Genomic DNA, 13,302 nt, shown 5'->3' with positions numbered 1-13,302 from the left:
ACAGTATTTTCAGACTAAACCCGCCAAACACAGCCCTCCTTGCTGTTGTGCACACACTCTGTAACAGACAGTGAGCCCTGCGTGCCAGTGCTATGCTCTTTTTATAACATTCTGGTATGTGGCCCGTCAAGAATGTCATATCTATTCTGCTTTGAACCAATCAGAATGTATTACTTTCAGAATGACAGCTAAACTGACCTATTGAGTGTCATGTGTAAGAGGGCGGACCGGATATATATCTACTGCTCGAAGGGCAGAGGTCATAAACAGATTGAAAATAGCAACATGACTTTTAAACTGAGAAGTGTGGAAGAAAAGTGCAAAGATCAGAGTAAGCCTTAGATGACAGAGGCTGGTAAGATGCCATCTGTAAATACTGAGAGAGAGATGTATAGTACAGCAGGAGTTTCCAGGCTTTGTTGGTCACTGAGGATTTAAAGGGATACGTCACCCAAAAATGAAAATTCTGTCATTAATTCTCACCCTTATGGCGTTCCAAACCCCTAAGACCTTTATTCATCTTCAGAACATAAATTAAGATATTTTTGATGAAATCCAAATTTTCTGACCCTGCATAAACAAGCAACACAACTACCATGTTCAAGGCCCAGAAAGGTAGTAAGGACATTGTTAAAATAGTCTGTGTGACATTAGTAGTTTTATCACAATGTTATGAAGCTATAAGAATACTTTTTGTGTGCAAGGAAAATTTTATTTAGCAGTTTCTTCTCTTCCGTGTCAGTTTCTGTTGTGCGTAGGAGAATACCACAACAAGAAGAAATTATTCAATAAAGTTATTTCTGTTTTCTTCAGGCACAATCAGTGTTCTCAGAGCTTCATAACATTACGGTTGAACCACTATCACATGGACTATTTTAATGATGCCCTTACTACCTTTCTGGGCCATAAAATGTTTCAGTTGCTTTGCTGTCTATAGAAGGGTCTAAAAGCTCTAGTATTTAATCAAAAATATTTGGATTCGTTTTTCGATGAAGATGAGTAATTAATGACAGAATTTTCATTTTTGGGTGAACTATCCCTTTAAGAATTCTGTTAATCTTTTAATAGCTAGCTAAAATGAACTTCTTAATGTCATAAAGTATTATTCATGTAATGTTTTAATTAAAGAAATGAACATATGTGACCCTTGACCACAAAACCAGTCTTAGGTAGCATGGGTATATTTGCAGCAATAGTCAAAAATACATTATATGGGTTAAAATTATCGATTTTTCTTTTATGCCAAAAATCATTAGGATATTAAGTAAAGATCATGTTCCATGAAGATATTTTGTAAATCTGATACAGTAAATATATCAAATCTTAATTTTTGATTAGTAATATGCTTTTTTAAGAACTTCATTTGAACAACTTTAAAGGCGATTTTCTCAATATTCAAATTTTTTTTGACTTTAGATTCCAGATTTCCAAATAGTTGTATATCAGCCAAATATTGTCCTATCCTAACAAACCATACATCAATGAAAAAACTTATATATTCAGCTTTCAGATGATTTATAAAATTTTAATTTAAAAAATGTACCCTTATTACTGGTTTTGTGGTCCAGGGTTACATATGTTTATGCAACATTTATATACGAGTGTCTGTTTACAATACAAATACCTGTATTTAGATTATTTGTAATATTATGAAATTCATTATCTCTAGTTTTTAAAGTTTACATTTTAAATTAGACACACACACACACACACACACACACACACACACACACACACACACACACACACATAAAAAAAAAAATTCAGTCTGCATAAAGAAGAACATTTGTGTAACTTTGTTCATGTTTCATATTATGTAATACCTCTCATATCCAGCAGAGGCAATGGTGTGTTTCCTCAGGTGAAGCACTGAAAATAGAGCTGTAACCATTCCTCACTTCTTTTCCACCCCCCCCCCCCCCCCCCCCCTCCTCTCTCCCTCTCTTTCTCCAGCTTTCATCACCGTATCTGCAGTGGAAACTGCATGTGGTATGTATATATTTTAGGCATTTACACACCATAATTAGGTTCATAATTTAATAACATGTTTAAATAATGTGCCAAGGCACAATGCAAAGCATGATTTGTTTAATTTCTTAGCTGGTTATGCAAATAATGACCTTGGTGGGAGTCGCAGAGCGTATGCTTAAACATGTATAAATTTATCATTTTGTTTCATGATACTTTCAGAGCAAATATCTCATATTTTCTTAAGATTATAGTATACTCTTTGACTTGCACATTCAGCTGCACGTAGCTCTCACTGTTTCTCTCTCTCTCTCTTTCTCTCTCTGCTATTGATACTGCATTGTCAGAGTTTAGAAAATCACTTGCGTCAGAGCTCCTTTCTGCCTATATAAGCTGCACTGACTGCAGTAGGAGCAGCAGATCAGTGCTTGAAGGCTGATCGAGCTGACTGTGGTACTGAGGCACAGAGCAGCTTGTCCTTGGAGCCATGAGTGCCATCGGGTTTGACCCCTACTTCTCGTCCTCTTACAAGCGGTGGTATGTGGAGAGCAGCCCCCGGGTGTCTCAGCGTGGTCGCTCTCGCACCACGTTCTCCACCCATCCCCCTTCTCTCTCCTCAACCCGCCTCCACTATGCCTCCCCCGGTCGGACCTCCGCCGGTCTGCTGCTGAGCAGCCCCGGCCGCTCCGTGGACATGGACATCAGCCACGCCGCCCAGGTAAGCTCCGAATTCCGGACAGTGCGAACTCAGGAGAAGGCCCAGCTGCAAGAGCTCAACGACCGCTTCGCCGGTTACATCGAGCGCGTCCATGAACTAGAGCAGCAGAACCGTGCCCTGGAGGCTGAGCTGCTCCTGCTGAGGCAGAGGCATGTGGAGCCATCCCGCCTGAGGGGCCTGTACGAGCAGGAGGTCCGCACTCTGAGAGCCGCCGTCGAAGAGGCCCGCATGGAAAGGCAAGCTGCGCTGAGCCACAGGGAGAGTATGGAAAATGCCTTGCGGGGCCTGCAGGCTAGCTACGAGGAAGAGGTGGTCGCCCGCGAGGATGCCGAAGGTAGGCTTCTGGAGGCCCGCAAGGAGGCCGACGATGGTGCTCTGGCTCAGGTGGAGCTGGAGAAAAAGGTTGATTTGTTGTTGAACGAGCTGACATTCCTGAAGAAGGTCCACGAGGGTGAAATCTCAGAGCTACAGGCCCAGATTCAATATGGAGCCCAGATCGCCATTGAAGCGGAAGCCGCCAAGCCTGATCTGTCCAGTGCACTACGTGACATCAGAGCCCAGTATGAGAAGCTGGCAGCCAAGAACATCCAATCAGCTGAAGAATGGTTCCGTGGGAAGATGGGCCACCTGACAGAGACCGTGGTGCACCACACTGACGCAGTCAGGAACTCCAAGGATGAAGCGGGAGAATATCGCCGCCAACTTCAAGGATGTGTCCTTGAAATCGAGGCCTGCAAGGGGCTGAATGAGTCTCTGGAGAAACAGCTCAGGGAGGTGGAAGACAAGCAGAGTTCAGAGATTGCTGCTATGCAGGTTAGTGGTAACCACTGTTTTGAATCATGTTTTGAAGCTCTCGAATCATCATGTTGACATCCATTCTTTTTCTGCAGGATACAATCAGCGACCTTGAGGATGAACTCCGAGCCACTAAGGGTGAAATGGCGAGATACCTTAAAGAATACCAGGATCTTCTCAATGTCAAGATGGCCCTTGATATTGAGATTGCTGCTTACAGGTAGAACCACTAATGTTATGTTTTTAGATTCATAACAATGCTTCACATTCATCACGTAATATTTTTGTTTTTGTAGGAAGTTGCTTGAGGGGGAGGAGTCTCGCTTCAACGTGGGTGTGGGAGGTTTGGTCGGTGGCTACTCTTTTGGTCCTGTCTACTCCCGTCCCATGTTCTCACTGTCCACCCTGAGCTCTGGCGCCCCCTACCTGTTTGGATCTCGCCTGGTTAGTGCATCCCTCTCAGCTGATGAGGCCATCACATCCAGTCACGCTCAGGAAGCTGCAGCCAGCCCTAGCAAGGATGAAGAGAAAGAAGAAGAGGAAGAAGAGGAAGTAAAGGAAGAGGAAGCGGAAGAGAAGGAGGAAGAAGAAGAAACAAAAGAAGAAGAAGAAGGTAAATTTATAATTAAGAATTCTAAATACTGACAAGAAGTGCATTACTAAATTACTGTTTTAAACAGGTGCTGAGCAGGAAGAGGAAAAGGAAGCTGGAGAAGAGGCAGAGGAAGCCGAAGCAGAGGGAGAGGAAGCTGGAGCAGAAGAAGAGGCAGCTGCAGTAGAGGAAGAAGAAGAAAAAGGAGACAAGGAAGAGGAGACTGAAGAAAAGGAAGAGGAAGGTGGGGAAGAGAGTGAGCAGAAAGAGGGAGAGGAGGAAGAGGGAGAGAAAGGTGAGGAGGAGGAAGTTGCTGCAGAGGATGAAACTGAGACAGAGAAAAGTGAGGAGAAAGTTGATACAAGTGCTGATAAGGCCAAAGAGGAAGACACTAAACCAGAAAAAGAAAAGGTAGAGAAGGAAAAGGTTGAGCCCAAGGCTGAGAAAGCCAAAGAGGAAGTCAAACCTGAACCAGCCAAAGAGAAAGCCAAGGAGAAAGCTGAACCTGCACCTGAGCCAGAGTCAAAGGGTAAAGGAAAGGAAGAGCCAGAGAAACCCAAAGCTAAGGAAAAGGCAGAGCCAGAAAAGCCCAAGGCAAAAGACGAAGGCGACAAAGGCAAGAGTGAGAAAAAGGAAGCTGTGAAGCAGGAGAAGGGAAAGGAGGAGGCTGAGAAACCCAAGGGGAAGAAGTAATGAGTCAGATCTTATATCAGCACAAATACCAGTAGCCTGACTTGCTTCTCTAGTTCTTCTTCAGTCTGTAACTATCAATATGCCTTGATCAATGGTGCTCAGAGCAAATTGCAATACGATGAAACCACAGTCAACTTTATCAGCTTTTAAAACGTAATGATTGTCTGATGTTACTGAGATGATCTGCATATCTGAGTGAATGTATGCTTGTGAAGTAGATTATATTTTTGAATGAAGCATCAGTCTTGCAATAGATTGTTAAAAGTGAAACTTTGCTGCCAGTGCAATAAAAACGTGCTTCTTGATGATCAAAAAGATTTGTTGGTTTTTTTTTGTTGACATTATTTATAGGTGGAATAATTTTTAATAGTTTCCTTACGTTCTCTGCCTGTTTAGTTTAATAGATGTCTTTAGGAATTTGAAGCAAATTTGAAACTTAAATATGCAAAGTGTGAATCTGCAACACTTTAAAGTGTAATACAAAAAAGGTGGTGAATTTAATTAAAACTAAAATGATGCAGAATGCCTAATGTGGGACAACTTCAATAAACAGAAAAAGCAAGTGAGACATCTATCATGTGATCTTTAATTAAATAGTTTGTTGTATCTGTACACTTTTTTTAAAAAACATTTTCAAAGGTACCTCTAAAAAAGTAAAACTTCATTTATATGGAACCATTTAAAACAGTGCTTTGCAGAAAACATACATGTACATAAACATGCACATACAGTTACAATCAAAAGTTTACATACACCTTGCAGAATCTGCAAAATGTTAATTATTTGACCAAAATAAGAGGGATCATACCAAATGCATGTTATTTTTTATTTAGTACTGACCTGAATAATATATTTCACATAAAATATGTTTACATATAGTCCACAAGACAAAATAATAGTTGAATTTATAAAAATTACCATGTTCAAAAGTTTACATACGCTTAATTCTTAATACTGTGTAGTTTTTTGTGAGTCCCTTGTTTGTCCTGAACAGTTAAACTGCCTGCTGTTCTTCAGTAAAATCCTTCAGGTCCCACAAATTCTTTGGTTTTTCAGCATTTCTGTGTATTTGAACCTTTTCCAACAATGACTGTATGATTTTGAGATCCATCTTTTCACACTGAGGACAACTGAAGAACTCATGCAACTATTACAGAAGGTTCAAACACTCACTGACGCTCCAGAAGGAAAATAATGTATTAAGAGCCGAATGGTAAAACTTTTTGAATTTGAAGATCAAGGTAAATTTAATTTATTTTGTCTTCTGGGAAACATGTAAGTATCATCTGTAGCTTTTTGAAGGGCAATACTAACTGAAAAAATATTAAATTTAGGCAAAATAGGAAAATGTACATATCTTCATTTTGTTTAAAAGTTTACACCCCTTAATGTATTGTTTTTTTCTTCGGAAGCATCCGTGAGCGTTTGAACCTTCTGTAATAGTTGCATATGAGTCCCTCAAAATCACACAGTCATTCTTAGAAAGGGTTCAAATGCACAAAACTGCTGAAAAACCAAAGAATGTGTGGGACCTGAAGGATTTTTATGAAGAACAGCAGGCAGTTTAACTGTTCAGGACAAACAAGAGACTCATGAACAACTATCACTAAACAAACAAACTAAAAAAAAAAGCTGTGGATCATTCAGGTATCAGCACAGTATTAAGAATTAAGTGTATGTAAACTTTTGAACTGGGTCATTTTTTTATATTCAATTAATATTTTCTCTTGTGGACTATATGTGAACATCTTTTATGCGAAATATCTTATTCAGGTCAGTGCTAAATATAAAATAGCATGCATTTTGTATGATCCCCCTTATTGAGGTAAAACAATTAACATTTTGCAGATTCTAAAAGGTGCATGTAAACTTTCGACCTCAACTGTACATCAGGAGATAAAATTGACAGTATTGACCTTAATCTTTTGGGGTTTTTTTATTGCATTTTTTAGAACGAACATACATGGGCAATAACATTAATTACATCAAAACAAATACAATAATATACCAAAACAAGTACAAAAAATAATAATAATAAAATAGGGACAGCAAAAGGAAAACCACATATTCATTAACAAGTACAAATTTATAAATTATTCAAAGAATAGATTTAAGGCTTTAAAATTATTTATAGCGTTGTTATTTCTTGTTACATTAAAATACCATGGTAAAATGCACCAATTTGCAATATCAAGCAGCAAAACGAACTGTTTTGTACAGCTGGACGCGGACGAGACCGGAAGCCACACCTATAAAGTTTACGAATAGCCACGCCCGCTCTTACTGAAAAAAAGGTAAATAATACTAAAATAAAAGTACAAAGAAACCAGATGGGAACCGGGTCATGTTGTTAAAGACATTACTGTCACTACGGTCTGTTAAATGCAGGATATTTTCTTCGAAAACACTCAGTATTTTACTTATTAACAGTAGGCTACATTAAATACAGCACAAGATAATACAAACTACCGCACTATTGAAAACTACGCCCAAAACATTAGTAAATCTGTATACATTTCTCTATATCTGTGTTCTAATTTCACAACTTGTGCTACACAAATAAGTCACAAAACTTGAGGTGCATATTTTGATGAATCCTTTGTAGCAGTATCAAAGAAATATGCCCTGGGCTGAATATATAAATAATTCTAAAAATGTTTTTGAATAGACAAACAAGGCAAAACACTGCATTAATGCAGTTTTATCACGTTGGTTTTAATGGAATGAAAAGCCAGTTAACATACTGGTGCCTTGAACAGTCCATTATAAATGTTGCAGTGTATTTGTGAGTGTTATGTGTCATATATCTCCGATGGTGCACTCTCAACCTGCAATGCAGCAACATTTCCTCAATAAATTCTCACATAAAGCTGCTAGTATGGGCAATTACTGTCATGTAATCGCATTCGGCAGATGTTTCACAGATCAAACATTTAATAAATAAAGGACATAAATGTAAATAATTGTAGGCAGATCTTCAAGTTCTGATCTTGTAAGGAGCTCAAATGTAATGAATATCAATAACGAGTTTTTTAAACGTATTTTAAATTGAACAAACATATATTACCTGTTTCATGAAAAAAGTCAGCATTGCTGTCAGATTTTAGTCACCTGACCTGTCCAACAGTTAAAAAATAGCTTTTCTTCTCCCAAGCTGATCACTTAAAAATTTATTTTTACAAATTTAATGCCCAGAAATTACAAATTAGCCATTTATATGATACTTTCATCCATGGTTGTAAATAATTTTTACTATCTTGATGATCTTCTTCACTTTTGAACTTGATGATTGTCATTTATAGCGTAAACTTAAAGATATTTTTCCATAGAAAATCACTCAGAACTTAAACTAAAATTGCTGTATGCAAGTATGTAAACCACATTAACAAATAATGTACATAAACACAGGAAAAAAGACAAGACAAAGTATATAGTGTATTTTAATATGGTGTTTATTGAGCAAATGCTGCTGAGAAATTCATTCAGATGAACAAAGACATGGGACTGCAAACGGTAGCACCTCATTAACGGTAAGTAGTTGAATTCAAGTCAATCCTATGCATACAAGAATGTATGTGCGCATTGACGGGTTTATTTTCAAATGCACTCATCAGGTAAACATAACTGACAACGGTAAAAAGCATGTTTAAGGCTAAGAGTTTCTTAGTTGCTTTATGTACTGAATGTATATGACCATGGGCTATTTTCACCATCGTCTCCATCCTTTTTTTTTTCTTTTTTTTTAAACATTTTTGGCTCAGTTGGCGTCCCCGCGATAATATTTATAAGGCTACTGTGTCAGAACACATGTCTCTACATTCCAAGTAAATGTCATTCCCCACCGCTCTGTGAGTATTTTATATTAATGTCATACATACAGTAGGGTGGTTATTTTTCTATCTCAAAAGACGAGGAGTGCGCTCCCCCCTGAGCTGGCATGCAGATGCCACATTCAAGTGACCGCCCCCCTCCCCCAGGTATTGCAGTTTGAACGAAAGTGAAAGTGAGTCCCCGGCGTCCCAGACCGCATATGCAGCAGAACCCATTTAAAGCTGTCACTCAACATGCATTTTTTAGCTGGCCGCATCTTATGGCTTCTCTCTATACTTGTTTTTGTTTCAGTGTGGTTAATGTAATACATCTGTTGAGCTTTATGATTTCTTTATGTTAGTTTTGTGTTGATTGCTTGATATGCTTCCTCCAAGGTTCCTCTTCGGTCGGTTATAGCTGGACGCTGGGGTCTACTCTGCTTCGGTGGCCTTCACAACCTGCTTCTCCACGGTTTTGGAGACCACCTTCTCCTTGATGGATTCCTCCACCGCATCTCCTTTCTCGGTGACGGTAACAGTTTTTGTGACTTGTTTGACTCCACCTTCGTCAGTGGTGATGGTCTCCACCGTCTTGGTGATCACCACCCTCTGGCTCGTTTCATCTTTGGTTGGGCTCTCGTCCACTCCGTTGGAGATCATCTCCTTCTTATCGGACTCTTTCTTGGCCATGTCTCCGTTCACGGTCGCCTCTTTCTTTTTATCTTCAGGCTCTTTTTCTGGTTCGCTCTTTTTAGCATCTTTCTCATCTGCTGGCTTTGGGGAATCTTCTTTCGGTGGCTCTGACTTTGGAGCTTCTTTCTTGGGTGGTTCTGCCTTGGGTTCTTCTTTCTTAGGACTCTCAGTCTTGGGGGCTTCCTTTTTTGGAGCCTCTGTCTTCTTTGGAGATTTTGGTTTGGGTGTTTCTGTCACAGTTGCTTTTTCCTTCTCAGATTTGGGCTCTTCCTTCTCCTCTTTTCCCTTCTTGTCTTCCTTTGACGGTTCTGGTTCTACTTTCTTAGGCTGCTCCTTTGCTTCTGGTTCTTTTTCTTCAGTTGATCCTTTGTCGCTACCTGCATCTCCCTCATCTTTATCATCACCCTCTTCCTCTGCTTCTTCTTCTCCTCCACTGGCCTGCTTCTCCTCGGCTTTCTCACTCTCAGGAGAAGCTTTTGCTTCAGGTGATTTGGTTTCCTCTGCTTCCTCCTCTGCATCATCCTCTTTCTTTTCCTCCTCTTCCTCCTTTCCTTTCTCTTCCTCTTCATCACCCTTTCCAGCTTCTTCTTCTTCTTCTTCTGCTGCTGCTTCTTCACCTCCCTCTTTCTCTCCCTCCTCTTCTTCCTCAGCAGGGGCTTCAGAGGCTACTTCGGCTTGGGTAGAGGCGACCACCTCCTCCTCTACTTCTCCTTCTCCTTCCTCCTCACCTTCACCTTCCTCTCCTTTCTCTTCTTCCTCCTCACCACCTTCTTCATCCTTACCCTCAGCCTCTCCCTCCTCTTCCCCTTCTTCTTCTTCTCCCTTAGCAGCGGCCAACTCTTCTGCCATCTCGGCCAAAGCCTCATCCATCTCAGACTTCTCATCCACCACCCTAGTCTCCTCGATGATCTCCTCTACAAACTTGTGTTGCACTTTAAGTTTTGGAGGCTCGCTTTTGACCTTGGGGCCTTTGGTGACGGTCTGACGGTATGGGAAAGTGCTAAAGTGGCTCTCCTCTCCTTCAAGAAGTTTTCTACATAAGGAATAAAGGCATAGAAGAAGAAGATACGATTGTGATTAAAGGCTATTATAAAAAAGATATGTAAAGATTACATGTAAACATTTTTTCTGAAATATGTATGGCTATGTAATTTGCCAAAATACAGATAAAAAATATCTAAAAAAAAAAAAATTTTACACATTAAATCTAATAATTACAATAATTGATTTTTTAAAATAATTAATTATATTATAATATTAAAAATTAAAAGGTATTTACACCATACTCATATGCAAAATATACCCCAATCTTACCTGTATGCAGCAATCTCAATATCTAGTGCCATTTTGACATTCAAGAGGTCCTGGTATTCACGCAGATGCCGTGCCATCTCCCATTTCGTGCTCTTGAGTTCATTCTCCAGCTGGTGGATGGTTTCCTAATGCGTCAGAGACAATATTGTGACAGATTAGTCAAATTAAATCTGTTGCTGAAGAATTCCCTAGCCAATCATTTTGTGTATATATTTATTCCTGGCATGCTACAAAGAATGTGTTATATTTATTGCTCACAGCACAGCAGAGTCAAATAAATTACAATTCACTGTATGCCTTCAAGGGCAACCACTAGGTGCATCAGTCTGTGTATGAGGTGATTCCAGGACATAGCCAATGAGCGAACCCTGCCTCTGCTCTGACTCAGCAAAGAGTGGGGAGAGACTGCATTGTGGGTGTCTGCCTCTCCTTAACCCTTTCTAAAACCACTCCACTGCATCTATGATGTAATGAAGCATCATATGCAAATCCTCTTGTGAAGGAGGATTTCTCTGCTTTCCATAGAGAGCTCAGAAGAAATAGCATTACACAGCCATGCAAACTTAACTGTGACTTGATTTCATTATTGATTATAGCTGCAGGACATTTTAAAAGCCAGATTGATTGATGATGCACTACAGTTAAACTGCAGCAAGGCTGCAACTATTGTTCACCGCAATGTGGTCTAGCATTATGAATTATTATCAATCAGTAATATACAAAAGCACACACTTTTAGATGCAGTACCGGTTTTATACTTGTTTATCAAACTTTTAAAATGCGCGTTTGGAAGATCAGTCTTGCATTATACGCTCCCTTGTTGAAATGGCAAAACAAGTGGTATACTTATTGTTTAAAGAAAATGCGATTATGTACCTGAAGGCTGCCAAGGTCATTGTTGTGTCGGTCCTCTATGTCGTTCAACTGCCTCTCCAGAGACTCTTTGGTTCCTCGGACAGACTCCAACTCGATGGTTTTGGACTGTAACTGGCGGCGATAGTCTGAGATCTCGTCCCGTGCGGATTTGATGGCGCTTTTATTTTGCTCGGCGGCCTCCGTGAGTTTGGCGTAGCGGCACATGAACCAGTCTTCCACCTGCTGGAGGTTTTGCGTCGAGTGGCCCTCCAGCTGCGAGCGAATCTCCCGCAGCGCATCGGTGATATCCGCCTTCTGGTAGTCCCTCTTCTCCACGGTGATCTGCGACGCCTGCACCTGCGCCAACAGATCGCTGATCTCCTCTTGGTGGTTGTTGCGGATAAAGGCGATCTCGTCCTGCAGGGACTGCACTTTCTTCTCCAACTCTGATTTGGCGAGTGCTGAGTCACCCATGTCCTTCTTCAGGGCACGGACGATCGCTTCCGTCTCTTCCCTGATGCGGGCTTCCTCGTCGAAGCGGTCCCTGAGGCGCTGGATGTCTTCATCGATGTGGTCGGTGTCCAGTTGGATCTGCGCCTTCTCGTGATGGATCTGCTCCAGCATAGAGCGCAACTCCTGCAGCTCTTGGTCGTAAAGTTCGCCCAGCTGAGACTGCGACACCTGCTTCTGCCGCAGTGCCTGGATCTCCGCCTCGATCTGCTTGTTCTGCTGCTCCAGAAAGTGCACTTTGTCGATGTAGCCGGCAAAGCGGTCGTTGAGTCCCTGGAGTTGCTCCTTCTCATTGGAGCGCTTGTAGTCTCCGTTGAGGATGGAGGTCTGAGTGAAATCAAGGCTGTCAGTGGAGCTCAGAACTGTTGAGCCGTAGGCTCTCGCCACCGGGACGTTGAAGGTCCTCTTGTACGAAGAAGAACTCGGGCTTGCCCTCGACCAGGTCTGGGAGCGGAACCCGCTGGAGGGGCTCGAATAGCTCGTCCTGGTGTCCATCATCCTCCGGTAGGGGCTTCCTATAGAGTCTATCGGATAACTCATCCGGACGGACGGGGTGTGAGCGTGCAGATGAACAGAAGAGTGAGGTAAAGTAGTGTATAGGTGCAGGGTGTGTGGCTCTCTCAGCGCTGGATAGCCGCTCTACCTGCCTTTATATACTCGACGCGCTGCTGCGAAAAAGCTTAGGCTTGTTTTGACTGGACCATTGATCCGACGATGTGGGAGGGTTCTGCTTGCTATACTTATCTTTATCTGTGTTTCAGCTTCCTGGTCACACATAGCTAATGCTTGGGTGGCTAATCCAGTTACGATATATTTATAAAATAACTTTCAAAAATGTTTTCTGTTAGTAATTGTTCTAAAACATTACTTTTAAAGAACGATTGTTATGTTTTATCTCGGTCTACAATAAAGTCATTCACAAAAAGTAGGTCTGCTTATGTTTTATCAGCCATCAAATGTTTATAAACTCGGTCGAAATGTACATCTATACTTTTATGTAAAACAAATGCGTACTTTTAAGACGCTCCCTGACCAACCTTTTCCGTGAACACGCCCTAAAGTGGATGTTAAACGCTTAAAAGTACAATTTCTTACAGAATATAGTAATAGACATGTTGGTTTGGATAGATTTACAATATGTTTATAGGGCTACAGTTACAGTGGACGTGACATCATTGGTACTCTGGACAGAGTCTGAGCACGCAGCCCAATCACTGACTGAGCGTCTCCAGTCAGCACCAAGGACAGCGGCCCATATCAGACACATTCAAGGGCGTTTCGCTGGACTATAGCGTGCTTTTCTTCCTATGCAGGGACACTATTTTCTTTTTATGACTTGGCATCGCTGAGTAGGC

At 41.1% G+C, this 13,302-nt stretch overlaps 2 protein-coding genes across 2 annotated transcripts; one reads left to right on the top strand and one right to left on the bottom strand.

Annotated features, from left to right (window-relative positions):
• Window positions 1-2,324: 2,324 nt before the first annotated feature.
• nefla (neurofilament light chain a) lies at window positions 2,325-5,081 on the top strand. Its single transcript, XM_073824742.1, has 4 exons — window positions 2,325-3,499; window positions 3,577-3,701; window positions 3,778-4,094; window positions 4,162-5,081. The coding sequence occupies exons 1-4, from the start codon at window positions 2,456-2,458 to the stop codon at window positions 4,764-4,766; spliced, it is 2,091 nt and encodes a 696-aa protein (XP_073680843.1). The 5' UTR covers window positions 2,325-2,455; the 3' UTR covers window positions 4,767-5,081.
• A 3,116-nt stretch (window positions 5,082-8,197) lies between these two features.
• Window positions 8,198-12,585, bottom strand: nefma (neurofilament medium chain a). The gene is made up of 3 exons (XM_073825219.1): window positions 11,459-12,585; window positions 10,583-10,707; window positions 8,198-10,301 (listed from the first exon to the last, which is right to left on the bottom strand). Exons 1-3 carry the CDS (start codon window positions 12,485-12,487, stop codon window positions 9,008-9,010), a joined length of 2,448 nt encoding a protein of 815 aa, XP_073681320.1. The 5' UTR covers window positions 12,488-12,585; the 3' UTR covers window positions 8,198-9,007.
• Window positions 12,586-13,302: the final 717 nt, after the last annotated feature.

The sequence above is a fragment of the Garra rufa genome, chromosome 19 (assembly GCF_049309525.1).
Source record: "Garra rufa chromosome 19, GarRuf1.0, whole genome shotgun sequence".
NCBI classification, from domain to species: Eukaryota; Metazoa; Chordata; class Actinopteri; order Cypriniformes; family Cyprinidae; genus Garra; species Garra rufa.
The sequence above is the reverse complement of the archived record's forward strand: the minus strand, read 5'-3'. Positions and strand labels throughout refer to the sequence as shown.